This window comes from Polyergus mexicanus, unplaced genomic scaffold, assembly GCF_030449975.1.
Source record: "Polyergus mexicanus isolate NDT 795.1 unplaced genomic scaffold, iyPolMexi1.0 SCAF_7, whole genome shotgun sequence".
Classification (NCBI taxonomy): domain Eukaryota; kingdom Metazoa; phylum Arthropoda; class Insecta; order Hymenoptera; family Formicidae; genus Polyergus; species Polyergus mexicanus.
In genome coordinates, this window is record NW_027223327.1 from 4,041,759 (window position 1) to 4,063,676 (window position 21,918).

Here is a 21,918-nt window from a genome sequence, read left to right on the forward strand (position 1 = left end):
CTGGGGTAATGCGAAAAAAACCAATGCTTTCCATTAAACAGCTTTACATATGCGCTTGTACGGGCAGAACGTTGCGCAAGAGTAATGCGCGCATATCGTCGCGTAACCGGCAGAATTGAACGGATTTACGGCGGATGTAAATTGGTTTAAATGTAAATTTGCTTATAGCTGCAAATCAGTGCGATGAAAAAAATATTTAATTGTTCGACCGCGCGCATCTGCTAAAATAACGTTGTGTAATTGCTGTTTTGTTCCAAGTACAATAACAATCGAAATCGATCGTCAATCGAAGCAATCATTTATGAGATGTTATTGTTTTTCTATTTGCGACAATTTGAACACGACACTGACGTTTATGGTACAAGCATGACACGCGATACATATTTCGTTTCATATATCGGAAATAAAGACAACGGGGGGGGAGGGGGGGAACGTTCATTCAATTATTAAATTCAATGATATCAATTAATGTATTTTAATTGAGCGATCGTTCGCGAGAGTAATTACGAACGCCGAAAAAATGCGAGCAATGTTCACGCGATTAATCTGCCATTTCTTCTTCCCAGCGGATTTTATCGCGCTTTCTAATAAAGAAAAACATAAATTTAAGAAAAAATCATAAGAGAGCTATACGCTGTCCAAGTTCAGTTACGATCAAAAATAGACAGACTACCGATCGGGTCTACTTCCGGACGCGGTTTCCCGGCGCGTATCGACGCCAACGGAGGAGAGCAGACGGGATAACGTAATCGGGGCAAGGCGATAAATCACGGTCGCTGATTACACATTTCAAAACGCGACCCGAAAGCGGTTGATCTACGGCTCCATAACTCTGGAAGTCGTCTCCCGGTCCCGTCCGTCCCGTCCGCCGCCTCCGTCCTGGAATCGCACACATCGGGGCATCTCGTCCTGCGTGTTCCCGAACCAGTTTTTGGAGTTCCGCCGATTTTTATCCCGATGATCCGATAATCCCGGCCCGATATCGCACGAATGTGCGCGCTCCCTCCCATCTATATACCCACTGTTTCTGCATTCCCGACGAGATTCAACTCTCGTAGTTCTGTTCCTCCCGTCGAGCGAGAACGCACGATTCTCAACATGCTCGAAGAATATATTCGAAAGTCGATAACGGGATAACGAATTAAGCGTGTTAAAAATTGTGCCGCGTGTACGTTTCGGATGCTCGTATGTGCGTGCAAGCGGATACACATCGGGCGATCGATCATGCGTTTGCTGTCGTTTCGCTCGTAGCGTTTGAAAGAAACAAATCGTATCTCCATTTTCTACCCTCCGTTCGCGTGCAGTCTGTCGTTCAAAGGTAAAATGCATTTCTCCCTCTCCTTTCAAAAACAGCCGAATCGAGAGAGAAAGGAAAAAAAAAATAGATAAATAGAGAACAGGCACGGTCGGCATTCGAATTGTTCTCTAGCAGTCGATCGACCGTATTGGTTTTCAGTCACAGCCGACTTTGGCATTAATTTTGATAGCGATCCAAAAAGGATTCGTATTTATATGTTACCGCAAACATTACGTTGCAATGACGTGCAATAACCGACGAACAATGTGCTATGCAGTAATTTTAGACGGCGCGGCGCCAGGATGCTACAAGTAATGGCTGTAATAATGCTACATATATTTCACTTATAATCGGTCGTAAAGGCTGTTTTATTAACAGCTCTCCAAGTTATAAGATGTTATATAACAGTGCTTTATAAACGGGACACATATTTCGTAAGTATAATACTTGGTACATCGATTTCGCAAAGGAATCAAGAATATCTTTGAAAGAAAAATATCGTGTCCTCTCATGATCTTTAAGTATTTCCATTTTTTTTTTCATGCATTTCATAAAAACTTTCACATGGTTCTAATTACTTTGATAAAAATCCACCATAAAATTTACGCGTATTAGTAAAAAAAAAAAAAAAAAATGCAGATATTTCCGCGATATTAAAAATTTTAATTGATCGAGCAACGTGATGGATATTGGCTGCATTGAATTGACATGGAAAAGAAGAACGGAAAGAAAAATACCTAGAGACGAAAAAAGAAAATCCACAGATTTCTATTCTCGTACGAGACACAACGAGCACTCTGTCATCTCAACACTCGTCGATAATACTTTGTCTGCATATCAATGCACTTCGCGGCTCTCTCATTAACATATCTGACTCGTTCGTCGCATGGAAGTGATATTTTTTTTCCACAGACGCGGGTGTACCATAAATTATGAAGCTATCAACGCGTATCGCGTGTTAATTGATAAAAAGATATTTGCCGCGCAATAAAAATTCTCTCTTTTAATTCTCTTCAAAAAAACTTTTATAAAATATTTAATTTATAAATATCAAATGATGAGAAATGATGAGAAATAATAAAACATTAGAAAATTAAATGGAAACTAAAAACGGTTTAGCAAGGAATACGCGATTACACGTGTCTCAACCACGTTTAGAATTGAATACGCCGAGTCCTATGATTTCCTCGATTCCTTCATCCCAGCAATAATCTTATCCGTTTGTCCGGTTACTGTTTTGATCCAACAAATCCTCAGAAAACATTTGGTAGAGTGCCACGCCCGTTCGTCGTCCGCCCGGAATTGCTGAGGATGACTGGGGAAATTAATTAGACGGAATTTCACGGAGAGAAGACTGCCCCCTCCCCCCTCCACCCTTTTCACGGGAAGTTAGAAGCGAGCGGAGGAGCGAAAAGCTTAAAAGCGGCTTCGGTCCTGTAACTTTGTTGTACGACTTCGGACGATCTTGGAAAATCTCTAATGCGTCTATAGCACAGTAGAGAGAGTTAACGTAGATTCTCCTATAATGCTACAAGAACACAGATTTGACTAAAAATTCCTAAGAAAGTTACCAGACGAAGCGAGTTTGCCGGGTTAATTTCGGTAAATCTTTTCACGCCATATCTTTCTCGGGAGAAAAAAAAAAAAACAAAAAAAAAACGGGGGTATTTTACATGAAAAATAAAAAGTCAAAGAATCTCGATCGCCGAAGGATCCTTGAATTTTAAGCATAACTCGCGTAACCGAATAAGCGTTTTTAATTTTATAATTAACTTTATATTAAATTTTTTAATTTTACAAGCTACATAAATTCACATATTAATTGTAAAATTTCTTATATTACTACACGATACTCTACACATTTCAAGTTTATTAAATTGTTGAAAATTACTTGTGGTAAACATATAATTATACAGAGTGCATTAAATATACACGTGTACAACGTGCAGAGAGAATTTTGTTTGATTTTTCGTTTCAAAGTAGATTGTATTCGATAAATTAATCAGTGTAGGAGTTTCAGTTTATTCGAGATTATATTTCTCGCGAGAATAACATAAACTTTCGAAATACCATAATGATCCTATTCCGTGAATGCCTACTACACGTTACAGAATTTGCGAGAGAATCCTCGGCTTCTGAGCCGAGACAAATACCATATTTGCGCGGCCCTTCGTACGAAAATTTTATTGTTCGAAGCCGCGACCCGCGATATTTTGTAACAAAGTTTCGCGAATGTATGCCCCTTCGAAGGAGGCTGATTTCCAGAAGTTCGAACGTATATAACGTTCATAAATCCAAATAAGAATTATTTATAGAAGTCGTCGAATCCCGCAAGCGAAATGCTCTTGAGACCGAACTTTCTTCGACAGCCTAGCAAAGTTGACGCGCGGGGAAATATCCGCGACTTTGCTCAAGGTATTATTTCCCTCGAATTGGTGAAAGATCAACGAGTATACATGGCAGAAGTTAAAATTGAATTCAAAAGAGAGGGAAGGCACACTTTGAATAAAAACAGCGAGCTTGTTTTTATTTTATTTTTATGCTTATTGTCTTTGTGTGTAATTTCTCCGCAAGTGTGCTCAATTCAATGGCAATTCTAAGGCAGAAAATCTGCTATAATCTACGCATAGTGGTGATGCTTTAAATGTAAAATTCTTTTTCTCCGAATCCTTTATCGTATATTTGTTTTAAAGCCATCGCGATACTTAACGTTATTTACGAATTTAATACAGTTTAATTAAAAAATATCTTTCTCGAATCAGGAACAATTTTGACGACAAATTAACAATCATAAAAGATCCCATTGAGTAGACTAATGCGAGTTCTGCGACGCGGGGGAGGAAGTTGTCGGGAAGGAGATTAATAAATGATGTCTGTCGAAAAGAGAAAACTCCAAGCTAGTCGTTCCTTTTCATAAGAGGCACGATTTCTGGGGTAGAAGAAGGATGGAGTTTGAGAGAATTGAAGTTGGTTGGGATCCAATTCATAGTTCAAAGGCCTTCTTCGGCATTGGCTTTTCAATCATGCAAAAATGACGAAAACAAATTTATATCCATAAAAATATTTTCCCGTCAACGGCGCTCCATAATTTTTTTTTTTTTTTTTTGCGTCGCGAATCGAGAAGCCCGTGACAGCGGGGCGAATAAAAATAGATAGGGAAATGAGAGAAAAATGTCTTTACAGTAATTCGTTACTGGGATGATTGCTCTGTTTACACAATTTGCGAGTGTGCATTTCCGCAGCGCCGGCGTAATTACGCGAATGACTCAATCTTCGCCAACAAACTTGAAAATCTTCTCGAGAATTCTCGAGATGAAGGTGTAATCATAAAGAAGAGCTACTTCCGGAAAGATCCTCGTTATGCATTTGCGAAGCCAAGCATTGCGAACGAGACTATTCTGTGCTGGCTTTTTCCATTGCAACTAAATTGAAGATGCGGCTAATATTTGTTCTTTATATGCAAATGTCAATAACAAGTTCCGACATTCAACGTGTCTCATGCTTGGATAACAAAATATCCGTATTAAAGGAGAAGACCACATATATTGTATAATATATTGATCTAATTGAGAGTGATGAAAATATAATAATTTTCCGATGAGAATCTTTATTCAATTTCATCGTTTAAATATCTCGATATATCTGTTATCGGACGCGATTATTCAGAATCGACGATCGTTCGGCAAATGGTCGCGCGCTGAGAAGTGGCATATGGTAGTCGGAGAATTCTGTCGAATTCTACGGATTTTCGAGGCGGCGCATTCCCTGCGAGGTAACAGTATGAGAATATGTTACGTGTACACGAGTGCCTTAGCTCCCGCTGCGGCTTCCACCACCGGCCCAACAACGCCTTAGCCCTTAAGCCAGACGAGGATCGGATCGCCCCCATAGGAATGCGCCGAGCAAATAGTCAAAATAGCTGTCGAGCTTGGCGAGCCTCTGTGTCTTCGCGTGTGCCGACACACATGTTCCAAGTGCTTACGTTTCGACATATGACGCGTTTGTCGTCAGTATTTAGGATTCATCTGAAAACGTGTACAAGTAAGAGCGTGCGAACGTATCGAAAGAGTCAATCTTTGTTGTAAAAGACCAGCTCTATTCAACTTTGAGGATCATTCGCGTTATTATATATGTTGTAAAAAAAAGACTCGCGATGTGTCAAAATAAATGCACGATTGTTTTTATAATTTCGGCGAGGCAAAATTCGCCTTAGAACGATACGCTCGAGAGTTTCTGTTACGTTTAATCTAATTATGTTTAGATTGTTCGTGAAACGAGCCCGCGGTAAGAAGCTTATCCTGGAAATGCCTCCTAAGTGGCAAAACAGGACATAGTATCCTGAACGATACTACCGTTGGTTTAAGCGGAGAAGCGCTGTAAATTGAAAACCAGAATTTTCGTCGCTCAACATGCACGCGATTACGACGATCTCCGCGGGATTCGAATCGGAGAGGCAATTATCCGCGTTAATAACTATTTACGATTACGAGCGCGCGCGTAATTACGTTCGTAAAGTTGCTCGACGTGCCCGATGAGTCGTACGTATTTAATGAACGCTCGTCTTCGTCTTAAAAGATTCGCGGACTTCATAAAAATCTTTAGTCGAACGTTCGACTTTACAGCGGCCAACGCGTTTTTCTCCTTTGCCGAAGAATCTGAGTGAAATCGATGGTAATTATTTGCTCGGCAAATAACATTTCACGCGACACTACTTTCGGTAAAAACATCGCGGGTCGTTAATTGAATGGTGACGAACGCACCGTTTACTCTTTGACGCGACGAGCAGTTTTGTCGATGATTTTTTTTTTTTTTTTTTAATGAAATGCGCGCGCGTATCACGATTCTCTCGATGTACATGAGAATTATAGTATTACATACAAATATATAATAACGCTTATCTGATTATACGTTATATTGAAATTTTTGATAATTCTACCGTTACATCGGATTATATTTGGACGAAAATGCATTTTCGTACGACAGACTGTCCATCTTCTTATAATAATATAAATATAAATATAAATTCGTTTAAATGATTCAGCAATAATTTAATGACGCAATGAAACGCAATCTTGTAAGGATAGGAATTCCAAATAAATCAAGGAAATTTAGGAATTAGCGGAATTCCACGGTTTTGCGGCACAAATGCGCTTGTAGAGGAAAAAAGAGTGGCTTCGCCACTGAAAATTCTGGTAATTTTCTAGAATGATTATGGTCACTATGACCATATTGAAGAGCGCGTCTTTCATCTCGGGGAGTGAGCTCGGTGGGGTTGTACTTATGTAACGACGTCATTTGTGAGTCGGCGAGCGATCATGAATCTCCCGTCACCTAACGCACGAGGTCAGCGTATTCGTCGTCGTTCCGCCACGATTTCTCTTGCCGTTTTTATTTAACCGACGATCTATCTCGGCCACGATGGAACTCGGAAACGAATGACGACTCCTATCGCAATCCATTTATTTTCTCAACGATTCGGTCAACTGATTCCTTCTCTTTCTCTCTCTTGCGATTGCGCCCAAACTCGCAAGAATAAAAGTAAACTTTGTTAACGTAAACTTTCCGACCTTGATATAATCCCGCGGAATCTGAACTTTTGTAACTGCTTTAGCATATATTACTCATCTGTACAATATTTCATGAGAAGGAAGAAGTAATTAACGGTGATTACGCCCGTAATATACTCGCCGATCGTTTTTGCGAGAAAGGACGCGCGGAACAAGCGAGTTAATTTGACACAAGGCTTTCGGTTTAAGCACCTATTCTTTCTCTCTTTTCTACGCGGCGAACTGTAATTAACAAAATTGTGTAAACTGTTCTTTGTGCACGTACGGGCAGGAGGCCGTTTTGAAACCCGCTTCGAATAAAAACATGGATCCAATTTTACGTACGCGAAATGGCACAAATTAACGTAGCTTTTTCATACTACTGTGCGCATACATTTGTGTCCCGAGCAATATTGCCAGTGTACCAATAGAAAACCGTGCACAATAGCATACTTCTTATACTAGATTTACACACAAATTGATTTAATGGGCAAAAATGTATACGTACATATGTCTCTCTAAAATAAACTTTAAAAAATATCCCTGTATAAATTTTCCTTTATAAATACGCATACTGTTTACTCATTCTTTAATTTTTAATACCAAGTTTAATCCAAACGTTATTGATATCGATTGTTCTATAACGGAATATCGAGTTTGCCCAAGAAGCGCGATTCGACGGATTCGTTTCGAGAGTAAAATAGCAAGTCTTCGTTGTGATTGTGCCGGGTAAAGACAAGCCAAAAATAGCGCGACACGTTTTCGAACGCATTGTCCGGTGATAGAATTGTATCGTTATACGCGCGGGCGATGCTGCAACTTGTACCGAAATACGAGAGAAATACGAAAAAAAAAAAAAAAAAAAATCTACACCAACACACGCGCTTCTTTTTGTCGACAAGTTTAGCAACGTGTCTATTCACTTACCCCCGCCTTCCCGTATTCGATCCCATCGTCGAAATCGGACGGAAGTGGACCGTGTGACTCGAATTCAACACGTACAATCGGGAAAACAATTTTCTCAGCTCATGCTCTTACCTATAATAACATAAGAAAAGGCGACTTGTTATTTCTGCGAAAAAGAGAGCTCGGTTAAATCGCCAAGGTATATTATCGTTCCAACGAATACCCCGAGCGTGCGTATGATTTACATGAGGCACGACACCGGACCGGAAAAAAACTTTTAATGACGCGCTCGTGTCGTTAAGAAGGCAAGTTTTAACATGAAGGATAACGGAAGTATCCGGCCTACTTGAAAAAGTTCAACGACTTGTTAAATATCTGGAAGCCATTGGCTTAAACAAACATAATTGCGCATACATTATAATTATTTGTTTTTAATTTACAATAATATGATATAAATATGCTGACATCTCTTTATGCATTAAAAAGTATGTATCTTGCTAATCATTAATTTTGGAGAAAAAAATATTCGATTTCTGTCTCCTTCTCTTACTTTCATATTTATATATATAAAAAACTCATCATTTTCAAGATAAACAGCACATATGTTACGATAATGGCCATCTCTCGTCGCAAGCTTTCACGTCAAGATTTATTGCCGCGAAAGATCTACTCGCCCTTACAACATTTACCGGTGAGAAGTCTATCGTTTCTCGTGCGGCTGGATCCTGCGGGCCATCGCGGGATGCGAGGGTTTGATTCGAGAAGAGCACCTTTACGAGCATTAATATTTCTTTCCGACGAGAGCGAGGCTAAAACGTCGAGCGAGATGCATATATTGAAGCTGCGTCGTACAAAACTGCCATTTTCGCGTATTTCGGCATTCGTGAAACATAAACGGATCACGTGACCATCTTCTTGCGATCATCACGTAATCATAAAACCGCCATATTGTCTCTTCATCATCGTCTACCTATCTCTCGTGCTACGAGTAATGACATTTCGCAGAGAAATTCTACGCGAAAGTTCGATATCTTCTCTAATAAAATTTCACTTCTCTCTCTCTCTCTCTCTCTCTCTCTCTCTCTAAATTATGATATAAGTTGAACGATTTTATACAGCTGTTTCAATGTCTCGAGTATTTAAGTTTAAATGAAAAAATATATATACAAAAATATATATTATAGGCTGTTTTATAAAAATTTATAATAGCATAAATATATATATATATATATATATATATATATATATATATATATATATAATTAAAATAACAAGGTAATTAATACTACAAGTTATTATTATCGTTATTCAATAAAAATAAGGATAATAATAACTCATAGTATCAATTATCTTATTGTTGTAATTATATACTTATGCTATTAAAAATTTGTATACGATAGCCTTTATCATTTATGAATACTAATGCATCTCTCTCTCTCTCTCTCTCTCTCTCTCTCTCCAATTGAATTCATTATATGATCCATGCTAAATTGCATTGTCAAAGTGTATATCTTATAAAAATCGTTATTGGAATAATGGAGCATAGTGAAAAAAGTAAAGCCGTTATTTATATCTCATTCAATCGTGAAATCAAAGATTATAATATTTTCGATCAATACAATATGTGTTAGCGCATCCCGTTCATTGGCGTTTTCAACGGATCACCGCAAATATAACAATTTTATTCTCATTAGTTGCAATAATACCGCGCGTTTATTTGCACGTGTTCGTGCATAATTCGCTGCCTGTATTATGAGCCAAACGTGAGAATGCGCGATCACGGATCCAATCATCGAGAGGCACAACTGTTTCCTAATTAATTATTGCCGAGGTTGCGCCGCTTGCCATTTTCCGAATTAGAATATATTTACGATTATTGTTCTCGATGATAGAAAAAATACGCGTTCGTTTATCGATGCTAAATAAAATTATAGTAATAATAATATAAAACAAATAATATTGTATTATGAAACAGAGTATAAGGAGTTATTTAGAATAATTTTACGAAATCGTCGTAGAGGAATAAAGAAATCTAAGTCACTCGCAATTTGTTCATTTTTTAAAATTATGTAAAATATCTTTTAATATTCTATATGTGTATGTATGTTCATCATCAATTATATTATATTTGTTTTCAATAAATATAATATTTAAAATGCCTTTTTGAGAGGATATGTTATATATATATATATGTTAACAAATATTTAAAAAGTAGCAATATGTCGATTATTATATCTGACCGTTATATCCGACATCGATGGTCAAGATATCGGACAGAGCGGCATTAATTAATGACCAAAGTGTTGCCGTCGCTTGTTACGTTGAAAAAGGTAAGGACCAAAGGTGCTGTGGGAACGATCGCAGTTGCTGAACTTTAAGCTAATCACATTGCATAGTTTGCGGTCGAATGGCGGGATCGGACACTGTGCGCTACGTCCAAACTGTCGGACAAACTTCCTGACCGAACAGAAAAGTCCCGAAGGGGTGCCACCCACCGGCGGTGATTCCGTAGGTTGCTCGATCGATATCCGAAGACAATCTCGGACTTTCGGCGTTAAGCCCGAAATGTTAAGTACTCTGTAAGCCGCGCTCGCAAACACCGTTCATGCTGGACACAAGTTCCCGACCGACCGACCGACCCGGCGGTAAATTCTCGTCGCCGAACGTGATTCTTGTTACCATTTAGCACGTCGTGTTACTTTCGCGTTCGCTACTTTTTTCGATAACAATACAACTTTGCGCGACAGTGACGAAAATACGCGGTTCGATTTCTGCACTTTCGAATTTTTTATTGATGAAAGTTTACCCCGACAGAAAAAAATATTTACACGATGCTATTGTATGAAATATGGAATGTGTGTGTGTGTGTGTGTGTGTGGATGTGGATGTGCATAACAAATCGAATGACAGATCGATCATATAAATGATTGAAAACTCTGGAATATTTAAATCGTCGAAACGCATTTCACGAATATATATCGCAAAATTGACTTTAAACAAAAATTATTATTGTTGTATAAATACGTTTTTTTTTTTACACATTAGTTCTCATATGGAAATATCATTTATCTTTTAAAAGATCGCATTGATTACTGATTACTCGCATTAAGAAATTTCCGATTTGCTGAAGCTTGTACCTGATAAAATAGTTTGTTTCGGCGAGTGCTCGCGAGTCATTATTGCAAAGTGCAGACTTTATTATACAGCCATCACCAATCACGAGAGTGTACGAGATGATTTGGCCGATAGAATCACAATTTGCCGTACGGCAAATCTAACGATCTCGTCAAACACTTTAGTAAACGAGCGCAAGGATACAAATTAAATACAATCGCGTTTACACATCGGACTGCGAATATCGATCGGTCGACGAGAAAGAGAAAAGTAATCCCGAACATATATGACATATTTTTACACAAATCTAGATAAGAAAACAAATTGTTTCATGCTAGGATTAAAAATATAATTAATATAAATATATATATATAAAAATATAATAATTAAATTTAGAGATTACTATGTAAAAATAATCTTTTAATTCAAAGTGATAACAGTTTTTCTAATAAAAAAATTTTGAAAAGGATCATATATTTTTTCTCTCTCTCTCTTTCTATTTCTCTCTAGTATAATATTTTTATCTTTATTAGTAGCGAGCACAGGATATTAAAAGTCATCACTCAACATCTCATGTGTTGCACTTTACCGCGCGTTTAACACCATGTTTTATTTTATACGCTGGCTTTCTCATTCCATCTGCTTTGTATTATACGATGATATTTCGATTTTCAATTCATTTTGCGAATTGACAAACGATACGATCACGATTAATTCGTTTATGTCATCGACGAGCATGTATCACTTCATGATGCGAATTCGACGATTGATATCTTTGCGGCATTTGATTTCCGACTTATGTACTTACTGTAATAAAACGGTAATATACATTTGCCGTTACTTATAATTTATTATCGCGAATGCCGCATTTTTTTTTTCTTCCCCCCACAAAATTCGATTACATCAAAGCAACAAAGTCGAGCGTATCCCTGTAACGTTGTACCAAATAGGCTCGAGTGTGGTTTAAATCACGACGGGAATTTTTCAATTTACGTGGAAAACGTGGGGCGAAAATTCGATTGCTCCCGATCACCTCGCATCGCGATACGCGCGCGATCGAATCGCATCGAAAGCCAGTAAATTCCGTGACGTAACATCGCCGTCCAAGGTATACGAAACTACAATAGACTTCCGAGTCGATTCACGGGACGGATTGATGATCGCTCGCAATCGAACAGGTACATTGCGTAGGACGTGCGTACGCTAAAAAAAAAAAAAAAAAAAAAAAATGGAAGGAAGAGAATGCGAACAAAATACGCGAGAGGCTTTTAGCCGCGATATGAATGCATGCATTGAAACGAATGGCTTGCGCAGTGCGCGACGCTATCATCTGCAGATGATATATAACCCCCCCGAGACTTTTCTCACGCGTTCATGCGCCAATGCGCGGAGGGAAAAAGAGAGGCAAAGAGAGAGAGAATAGTCACCGCCCGCTTATTTCAACAATTGCGTATTTGATGACGTTCGCTTGGCTCCATATCATCTTCAATCTCTCCGTTTTTATAACAATAATTTTTTTTTTTAATATCAATTAAAAACTCATCATCCTACTCGATAATACACGTTTCCGAAGCTCATTAATGTATGTGTAATGATTATATAGAAATGTTTATACGCGTGCCTCGATTACACAGAGTTCAAGACGTTGAAGAGTGACACGTGGAAAAGTCGTAAAATCGCAGGAATTTCGAGATGAAGCGGCAAAGCGGTGATTTCGGTATCTTTAGCTACAGAAAGAGAGAAAAGCTTATATCGAGCAACATTTATTTCGCATCATAAAACTATTGTAGTTCAGATGCAACAGCTGTAGAAGAACTCGCACGCGTACCTTCGTGACGGTAGATTTGTCACGTAACCGCATTGCGGCTTCCGCGCGTCATATAATTTCAAATGCAAGGACGGCTTTGGTTGTTGCGTTTGGATACGTCGACCTTCGCGGGTGCGTAATAACTTATTTTTTTTTTTCCCCCAGAAAAATTAACGCACCATTGGAACATGCGCGAAAGGTATACTTATGACAAGCATGACAAGCTTGCATTAAATTCGGGAGTTAACGCAAAAATTGCGATATCGCTTCGCTTTTACAATCTGGCGAGTGAGGTGCGCGCGTATCCACGTGAGTTCGGATAAAGCACCGATTTTAATTCCGCGTTTAATTATATTGCCGCGATGAAAAACGCGATATCTCTTATTCGGGGATGTGTGATAGTTAATTAAAAATAATAATTACCGAGAAGATATTTGTAACGCTCGCTCTCGAAGCCGGTTTCGGCCCCGGCGGTAGAAGTTTGCAGATAAACCCGGCTTTACGGCTAATTTCGCGGCCCACCATTCTTCAAAGTAGAAGTTAACTACCTTGAACTAGTGGTAAATTACATGTCGGATATTCCGCGCGAATAAGCATCAGACGCACGTTTATTAAACACGCGTGTTTCCGCCGCTTGTCCTGTCAAATCGACGTAACGCAACACGTTTCGCCAAAATGAGCAAAGAGAAAAGTAATAAGCACAATATATATTCGCTAAATTTGCAAGATTAATTCACATACAAAATCCGATTGTTTGAATCAGTTCAAATGATTAAAAAAAATTTTCGCCAATATAATTGAAATAACGCAATCATCAGATTCCTTTATCGATTAACCATTGAATAATATATTTTTTAATCAATACTGTGCAAGTTTTGCAAGACTCCCCCCCCCCTCCCTCCCTTTTTTTTTACATAGTTTTAACACAGGTATAAAGAACGACACCTGTAAGATTTTCGCATGTCTGTCATCTGTGTTACGCGCTCGGTTACGGAAGACGATGGGTGAGCCATCGAGACGACGGATTCGACCTGACGAGGGATCGAATTCTCCCTGCGTCTGCGGATTATTACGAGTCCGTCCGCCAAGACACCGATGCAAAAGGAGAGAAAAGGAAGGCGAAAGGAGAGAGAGAGAGAGAGAGAGACGAGAAAGAAGCACCGTCGGCGGATAGTTCCTCCCGTCCATTATCGACAAAATCCCGGGGCTCGCACACATGCGCGACGCGATAAAAACACGTCCTGAAACCGGTTTCTCCCGATCGATTCCGAGAACCGTATGCGCCCGGATCGGATCCGGGTACCCACACGATCGTCTCCTCCATCCCCCGCCGTCTTTCCCTCGTCTCCTCTTCTTCTTCTTCTTCCTCTTCCTCTCCCCTCTCTTTCACGTCTAGACTCCTTCACGTCGCCGTTTGCGACTGGAAGCAGCGACTTCCGCAAGGCGCGGATGTGGGTCGGACCGGATTCGCGTTTACCTACGCCATATTTTAGGTGTTAGGCACGTCACCACGTAGGTAGGTAGGTAGGTAGGGCAACGGGCCCGGCACGCATGCATCATCGCGTTATCGCCTTCGCCAAAGTCGACCGTTTACTACGAACCGATCTACGACCTCGTTTCGGCGCCACGGAAACGCCGCTATGGTCGAGCCTTTTGATCAATATCCGCGCTAATAATTGTGGTTGACTCTCCCCCGGTAAACAGATTAGCGTCGTTAAAATAGCCGTTTAACGCCACTCTAACATTGCAACAAATCAACGTTTGCGTTTTGCATTAATTCGACTTTACAATTCGCAGTCACTGATCAAATTACATCGTCTATCCAACACATATTTTTATTATCGTTAACGGATTTGAAACTTTTATTTTTTTATTTATTCAATATACGATGAGCGAGATGCAAAAATGGCTCATTTTTAACGATCTTGCTCGCGATAAGTAATACCAGAAGGATGTCGCCAACGTAGCGTGCTAAAACGGAAGTTCCGTTAAAGAAGGCTTCTTGCGCATGGTCTCGTCGCAAACCGCCATCCATCACCATGCTGATAGTTGGCATACATTATGCATTTTTCCATCCATTGTAAGCTAGCACGCCTCTATTCGCTACGTGATTTTATCATGAATGTCGTCTTAGATATTTGCGCTTAAAATCTTGGGTGATCCAAGCGCATTTTTAGATACACTCTTCAAGAAAGTAAATATAAAAAAAAATTTTCTCACGCAACACATATTTTGTAAAATGTTAAAGTTGAAAATAAGAGCAAGGAAATTAATTCGGGAAAGCTGCTATACTTGCGCTAATCTTTTTCTCATACTCGTTAAATGATATATTATAAGATATCTTTTATATATTAATAATAAATAATAATATATAAGAATGATTATAATATATATTAAATAATTCAGTGATATCTTATTTCTCTTGATTAACAATTTCTGAAACACGAAAATGCAATATTGACTCAAATTTGAAAATATTCCCTGGAAAGATATACGTTATGCGAAACATATGCGCCCTACCTCTAATACCTTATTAAGCTAATACACGCAGGTAGATAAGATAGAGAGAGATAGCGAGGAATATACGGTTAAGTTAGGGCAGTGACAACACCCCAAGTGCCAAGAGAGGTTTAGAGGGGTGTAACCATCATCCAAGCAAAGTGTGCTACGACATTTGTTCTAAAGCTTCCAGAAAAGGTGTAGAAAGCGAAATAGAGGATACAAGGATATTATACATAATAGAGAATATTGTTATCTTTAAAGATCATTCTCACAATTTACGATACTAAACAGGTGCTTATTCGAATTTATAGATTAAATAAAATAATAATAGTAATAAACTCCGTAAAACGTACAAGTGTGATATTAAGTAATATAAATTTGAAAGTTGAGACAATGATTAGGAAAGATCGCCGTCGACCAATTAAGTCGCTCGTGCGCTGCGCTGCGCTTTCACGTATAGAAGAAAGCGGCTCTAAATCCCGCGGACTATTCATCATCATTCCCCAACTGGCAACAAAATTTAAGAGAAGCGCCGTGTACACGATCCGGTACATCATTAACCACATGGAGGAAACTGGCTTAAAACCACGCGGCGTCGCGTGCAGGTGTGCGCCTATGGTGAATTTAGGTTAATCGTTCACGCTAATCGCCGCAAGTATATCCTTTGAGCAAACAAGTAGCGGAGAGCTCTCGTAAAGCTTACGCGATGCGCTTTGCGATCCGCAATAAGCCGCGATGGATCATTTTATCCGAGGTGAAGCGTCACGCCGTTCAACACCGGATACACGTAAACACGTATATATATATAGGGAAGATGTTTTTTTTTTTTTGGTTTTACAAACCACAGCGCTTCCTTCCGAAACACATGGAAATTCTGTAGCTCTTCGTTATTTTCCCGACCAATTTAAAACCGACGCGTCGTTCCGAAAAACCGAGTCTTTGGCGCGAAACTTTACGGATGTCGCTTTTTAGCTATCGAGAGAGAGAGAGAGAGTGGCTAAATTGAAAGCCGGCTTGTACGATATCGAGGAAGGAGTAAAACCCATCGCTAAATTGACTCCATCGTAAACTAGCGCACAAAAGAATCTCCGGTATCGACGATAGAATTTCTTGGATGGATACTGGCAATGCGAATTGTCTTAAAGGTAATTGGCTTCGCGACGAAAAATTCAATACAACGTCTCTCTAAAGTAGCGCAGCTGTCCGAGCACTTGCTGGCTTTAATAAAAGACGACGTTTCCTGTCCATCACAATGAATTTGTGGCTTCGTCTCAACCGATACCGAAGCCGCAACGTTTATATTTATTACAATATTTGCTAAGATCTAAAGATAGAACAGAAAATATCATCCATATACGGGATACGCTATCAGGGAATAAATCTTTTGCCAGAATTACGGAAGAAAACATATATATTATATATATCAAAAATAGAAAAATTATTATATATATTTAATATTACAAAATAATCTCTTCAAAATATTTTATACCTACATTACACACACAATAAAACAGATCATTATCGCGGATCTCATTAAAAGAGCAATTGATTTCACCGATAACGAATGATAAATTTAATAAATTAGAAAAGTCACTTACATTAGTAGAAACTGTAAGTAGTTGTTGCTATTGTCTTGCAAGGTATAATAATACGTCACATAATATATCTCTTCGCTATCTGCTTGCTTAGATACTGTCGCCCGACTTGATCCGTATAAACAAGACCGTATAAACAGACCGCGTATAAACAACAAAAGCAAACACCGAATTTTACAACCGTGTAATGTTATTGTTATATAAAAAGCCCGTTTTAGAGGCGATCTACAATTCTCGACAAAACTTGGGATAGATTTTTATATATAATTTTATGTATGATAGATACGTGTAATATATATGAAGAACACATCTAAAAAAGTAAGATATACGAAATACATATTAGAATGCATATATGCATTAGGATATACGGTATGTAAAATTATAAATTTTAAATAGAATATATTCCGCGTTTTGTCTTAAAATAATTGATTCAAGACGCGCGCGCGACATAGCAGTTAGTTAATTGTTAGATATAACTGGCTCATGTTCGGGGATAAGAAACCATTTTTGTCGACCTTTATAACAGACAAATGGCAAATTGAAATATTCAACCGTTCGAAAGAGCTATGGATTCGGCAATAACGATAACTTTGTTTCATATAAATCTATTCGAGCTGTCGGTATCAGTACGTATACGGCTACGCGAAGTGAAAATTGATGCTTCCGAATCGGACAGGAAGATTTTTCCACGGGTCGGCGGTTTATCGAACCGAGGTGATAAGCAACGAAGGGACGCGACATCACGCGTTTCTTTCTAGGATCGCGCGTACGCGTGATACAAGCACGGATACAGATTCTCCTGCGGCAAATCCATATGTACCTACTACGAAATCCGAAAAAGGCGTGTGTACTCGTCTACCGGCGTTCGATATTCCCATATTTAATTCACGCTCGACAGAGTCAAGAACATTAGAAACGTCTCGGAAGCAGAGGGAATTTCTTCGGAGTCTCGCCGGAAGGAGTTTCCGTACAGACCTCTGAAAAAGTTGGCCGTAGTAGTATCCGGCGAAAAAAATGATAGCTACCGAGAAAGAGGGGGAGAGAGAGAGAGAGAGAAAGCGGGCCGAGAAAACGAGCGAAGAAGAGTAAAGGACAAAAAAAGGGATTGCGATACGACGGAAGATGGGCGACGACTTTTCGAGTCCGCCAAGAGAGAGAAACTCGTTGAAACATTTCAGCGAATTACCGCAGTCCCGGAAAAATTTCTAGCTTCTCCATACCTACTTATGTACGTAAAGTTTTTTCCCCCATTTATATTATTATATACATAATTTATTTGTAATTCGAAATAACAAAAAGTTCATACAATTGCAAAAGTGTGAAAAGCTTTTTCGACACACAAGATTTATTCTTCGTCAAATAAAACGAGCAGTTTGAAATTCGTGTATATCGGCAATCAGGATTCTTTGATCTTATCGATAGCGCTTTGTGCTTTCAGACGAATTTAATTCACAAAGCGTAAATCGTTATCTACATACGTACGACATCGTACGTACACACATCACATATACAGGGCAAAACTAATATATGAATTTCCGCCCAAAGTATAATACGTATTTCCCCCCCCCCTCCCTTTCTAGAAGAAACATCGCACGGAGAACAGAGCACTGGTTTTGAAAGAGACTTGTAGGCGTCGGAAGTGATGTCACATGGAAGACGACGTATACGTATTGCGATCTCTAGAAACGACGATCCATTCTGAATTTTCTTCCTTTCTTTTCCTTGCGCCGTCCCTGTATTCTCTATCCGTCTATTCACTATTCCCGCCTTCGCGCACGCGATACCCCCCTTTTTCCTTCGACTCAAACATTTCGTTTCGTTTCCTGTTTACAAGCAATCCGTCTTCGATACAATATTTAATCGATCATAAAATCCGCGCCTACCTACGACGACATAGACGGGGGAAGCATTATTCTTTCCTAAACTTATCGAAAAACTTGCCCTTCTCGCGCACGAGCTCTTGCCATGCGAAATGAATAGAAAAATATGCGCGGCAAGACGTTTTAAACGTAATAAAAATGCTCGAGGATAATTTTTGACGTGTCGATTGTGTAAAATAATATGTAAAAAAAAATACCGAACGTTAATTAAATACTTAAATATTCATGCATTGCGTTTAGAGCTACGATATTTTTATCGCTTAATGCGACAAATTTCATACTCGTTTCATTACGCAAATCCACGTGACTTATCCACCTAGCGGCGACAGACTAGAAATGAATATAACGAATGCATATCGTAACCTACGCGTATATAACTGCAACTGTCATCTTTTTCCATTTACCCGCCCCGCAGGCCGACCGTCTCGAACTTTACGCTAGGTGCACGACGAGTGCATAATTACCGGCGCATTCTGTCATTCCCGTAGCTTTTATTTCCCGAGACGAGTGCTCTTTGTTTTTCTTTTTATTTTACGCTGCCTTTACGTGCTTTCAACGAGATCGTTAGTGGCGTCTGCGACAGAACGCACTCGACTGCTACTATTACGCCTTAGCTAGATAAAAATGAATTCGAGAAGCGAGTCAATTCCCTGTTACGTATCCTCGCTATTGCGAGATCTTTAAAGGTACTTTCGAGAGCGAAAAGAAGCTACGAAACAGATGCAACTTGATCAGAACAATTCTCGCATGATCAATATTTTCGCTCGCTAGACTTTGATATAAAAAGAAATGATTGTGCAACATATATATTAAATAAGAAATATTCACATTTCAGAAAAAAATCTTTATAAATTAATCAATTTTATAATGGAAGTTGTATTTACAGAAGGTTGTTAATAAAATTTAATATAGAAAAAAAACAGTATGCAACGGAAAAATAGATTCCAAAGATTTTCTATCTTAATTGTTGAAAACATTAATAAATTCGAAGAACATCGTTATCTTCTACAATAAAGATATAATAAAACTAGTGTCCTTTTTTTTTTAAATCGGAATTTTATCGCACGATGTAATGGAAGAATATTTCACAAAATACGAATCGGTCGAATTTTAAGGAGAGCGATACTTACGAAGGTTCCTCGTATCCCGAAGACGCGAGAAAATAATAGTCGCATGCACAATGCGTAACCGTTCGACATGACGGGACATTAGGCATTCACGGCGCGAGTTTGTACGCACAACACGCGTGAATGGAGCGTTACGGGCGTGACGCCACGATCCGTCGAAAACGTGTTTTACGACACATTACATTAGAATGCCACGTTGGAATCTTGCTGGCTACATTACGTGATTTTTCTAACGTCATTTACGCTCCGTAAATGAATTTCTCCGATGCCGATCCGTAATTTTGACGATGCGATTATCATTGGCAGATGATAATCGACTTTCAAAGATGGTAAGAGCAAATTTAACGTCTTTCATTAGATAACTCTGCCGGCTGAATGCCGGATTTAATGATTTTCATATACGAAGCGAAGATAAAAACGTTTCGTTTTTAAATCATGTAAATGTCATTCAAAGAATGTCAATATCTTCTTACAAATAAGCTACATATGACGCAGTCGAGAGTAAAGTAAGAAAAAAATTTTCCTTCATTTTAATATATCTACAATTGACTTTCAAAGCTGGATATATACATCGTTGCGATGTGTTAAACGGAAACAGCCAATAAATAAACGAGACATTATCACGTGCAGTTGGTCTGTTCGCCGACCACGTACTCTATGAAGCAGAATCGAGCGTCGATGTGGCCAAAGTATTTTCCTCTCGATACGGCCATACAGCAGAACAAGATTGTTCTTTCGCTCTCTATAAATAATTGAGTTTATAGACCCGGATAAAAGCACACATTTAAATTTTGAACACGTTGCCTCTCGCCTCTTGACTTCCTCGACGATAATATTCGCGTTTAGTTTATGACACGTTATCCTCGAAACGATCGATCCCGATTCACGCAACTTACTTCGCATATTTATTTATATACAAATATAAAGAATTTTATTCAAAATGTGTATAAGATATAGAATTGTGTATTTGTTCCCCTGTATATTGCCCTATATTTCCAGATTATAAAATTTAAGCAATGCGAGACCGATTATTGTAAGAATGTAATGACGGAATGAGTGTAATTTTGTATACGTAATAAAAAGAATTGTTTTTTATTATACTAACAAATGTGGGGTAAACGTGTAGAATATACGGATGTAGGCTATGCATTCTCGGAAAGGATTTCTGATAACGAGACAAAAAATATTCTTCACATATTTAATTGTATCGCAACCTTATGCGATATAAAAATAAAACAATTTTAAAATTAAATCGATAATTCCTTTTCTTCTCTCTCGAATTAAATAAGATCGTCTTACTATCTTGAGACAAGAGTAACATGTACAAATCTAAGCTTATATATTCTTGCGTTTAGAATAACTTGATGTTAGATCGCTACAAATTTCCATCTTCATCGTTGTGAGAAAATTAACGGGATAGCACAGCAAGAGCATTTTATTCTAGATTTAAGAATTTTCCATTTAAGATTAAAATATTCCTTTTTCAATGATAAATATGATTGTCGCCATATCGATCCTATTTTATGATAGATGGAAGAGTAATAGTATTAGATCCGGAAATCTTTTCCGTGGGTGTGCGTTCTGTCGCAATATTTTCTTTACACCGTTATTTTAAATGCGATGTCGCCGCAAAAATAATACATTTAGGAAAATATCGTCGCACACCACGGTTTGTCGAGCAGTAAGAGTATTTCTATGTAAACAGCCGCGTAATTGCTGTGGACGGTGCAAACGCTTTATTGCGGTGGGCGTACATATTATTAGATATATAGTGTAACAGTTTGCGCGTCCTGGTTGCGCTCGCTTGCTTTTCGCCGGTTCGTTAGAGCATGACACACCCTTGTTAATTCTGGCACAATATTTAAGCGAAGATTCATAACCATTATTCGCCCACCGGTAGAACCAAGTAAATCGCGTAAGCCCAATAAACGGATGCGAGTTGACGAAATTAATTTTACGTCAACAATTTTTCAGCTTACATCGACCAATATGGAAACAACCACGCTCGGCAAACGCGGTCACGGCCAGAGAGACTTTTTTTTTTGTTTTTACGCGTATAAAAACCTTTCGCAAAGAGAAAAAGCTTGAAAATATCGAATATGTTTTAATAACACCGGGTATTCCGATCGTCTAATGGCTACGCG

The 21,918-nt window shown here is 38.7% G+C and overlaps 1 protein-coding gene across 1 annotated transcript in view; it reads right to left on the bottom strand.

Moving 5' to 3' along the window:
* Window positions 1-7,361: 7,361 nt before the first annotated feature.
* LOC138934883 (fat-like cadherin-related tumor suppressor homolog) overlaps window positions 7,362-21,918 on the bottom strand; it is a 114,110-nt gene continuing 99,553 nt past the window's right edge. Inside the window, exon 4 of the mRNA XM_070299032.1 lies at window positions 7,362-7,881. Coding sequence (XP_070155133.1) covers window positions 7,865-7,881 — 17 coding nt within the window. The 3' untranslated portion in view covers window positions 7,362-7,864. The remainder of the gene's footprint in view (window positions 7,882-21,918) is intronic.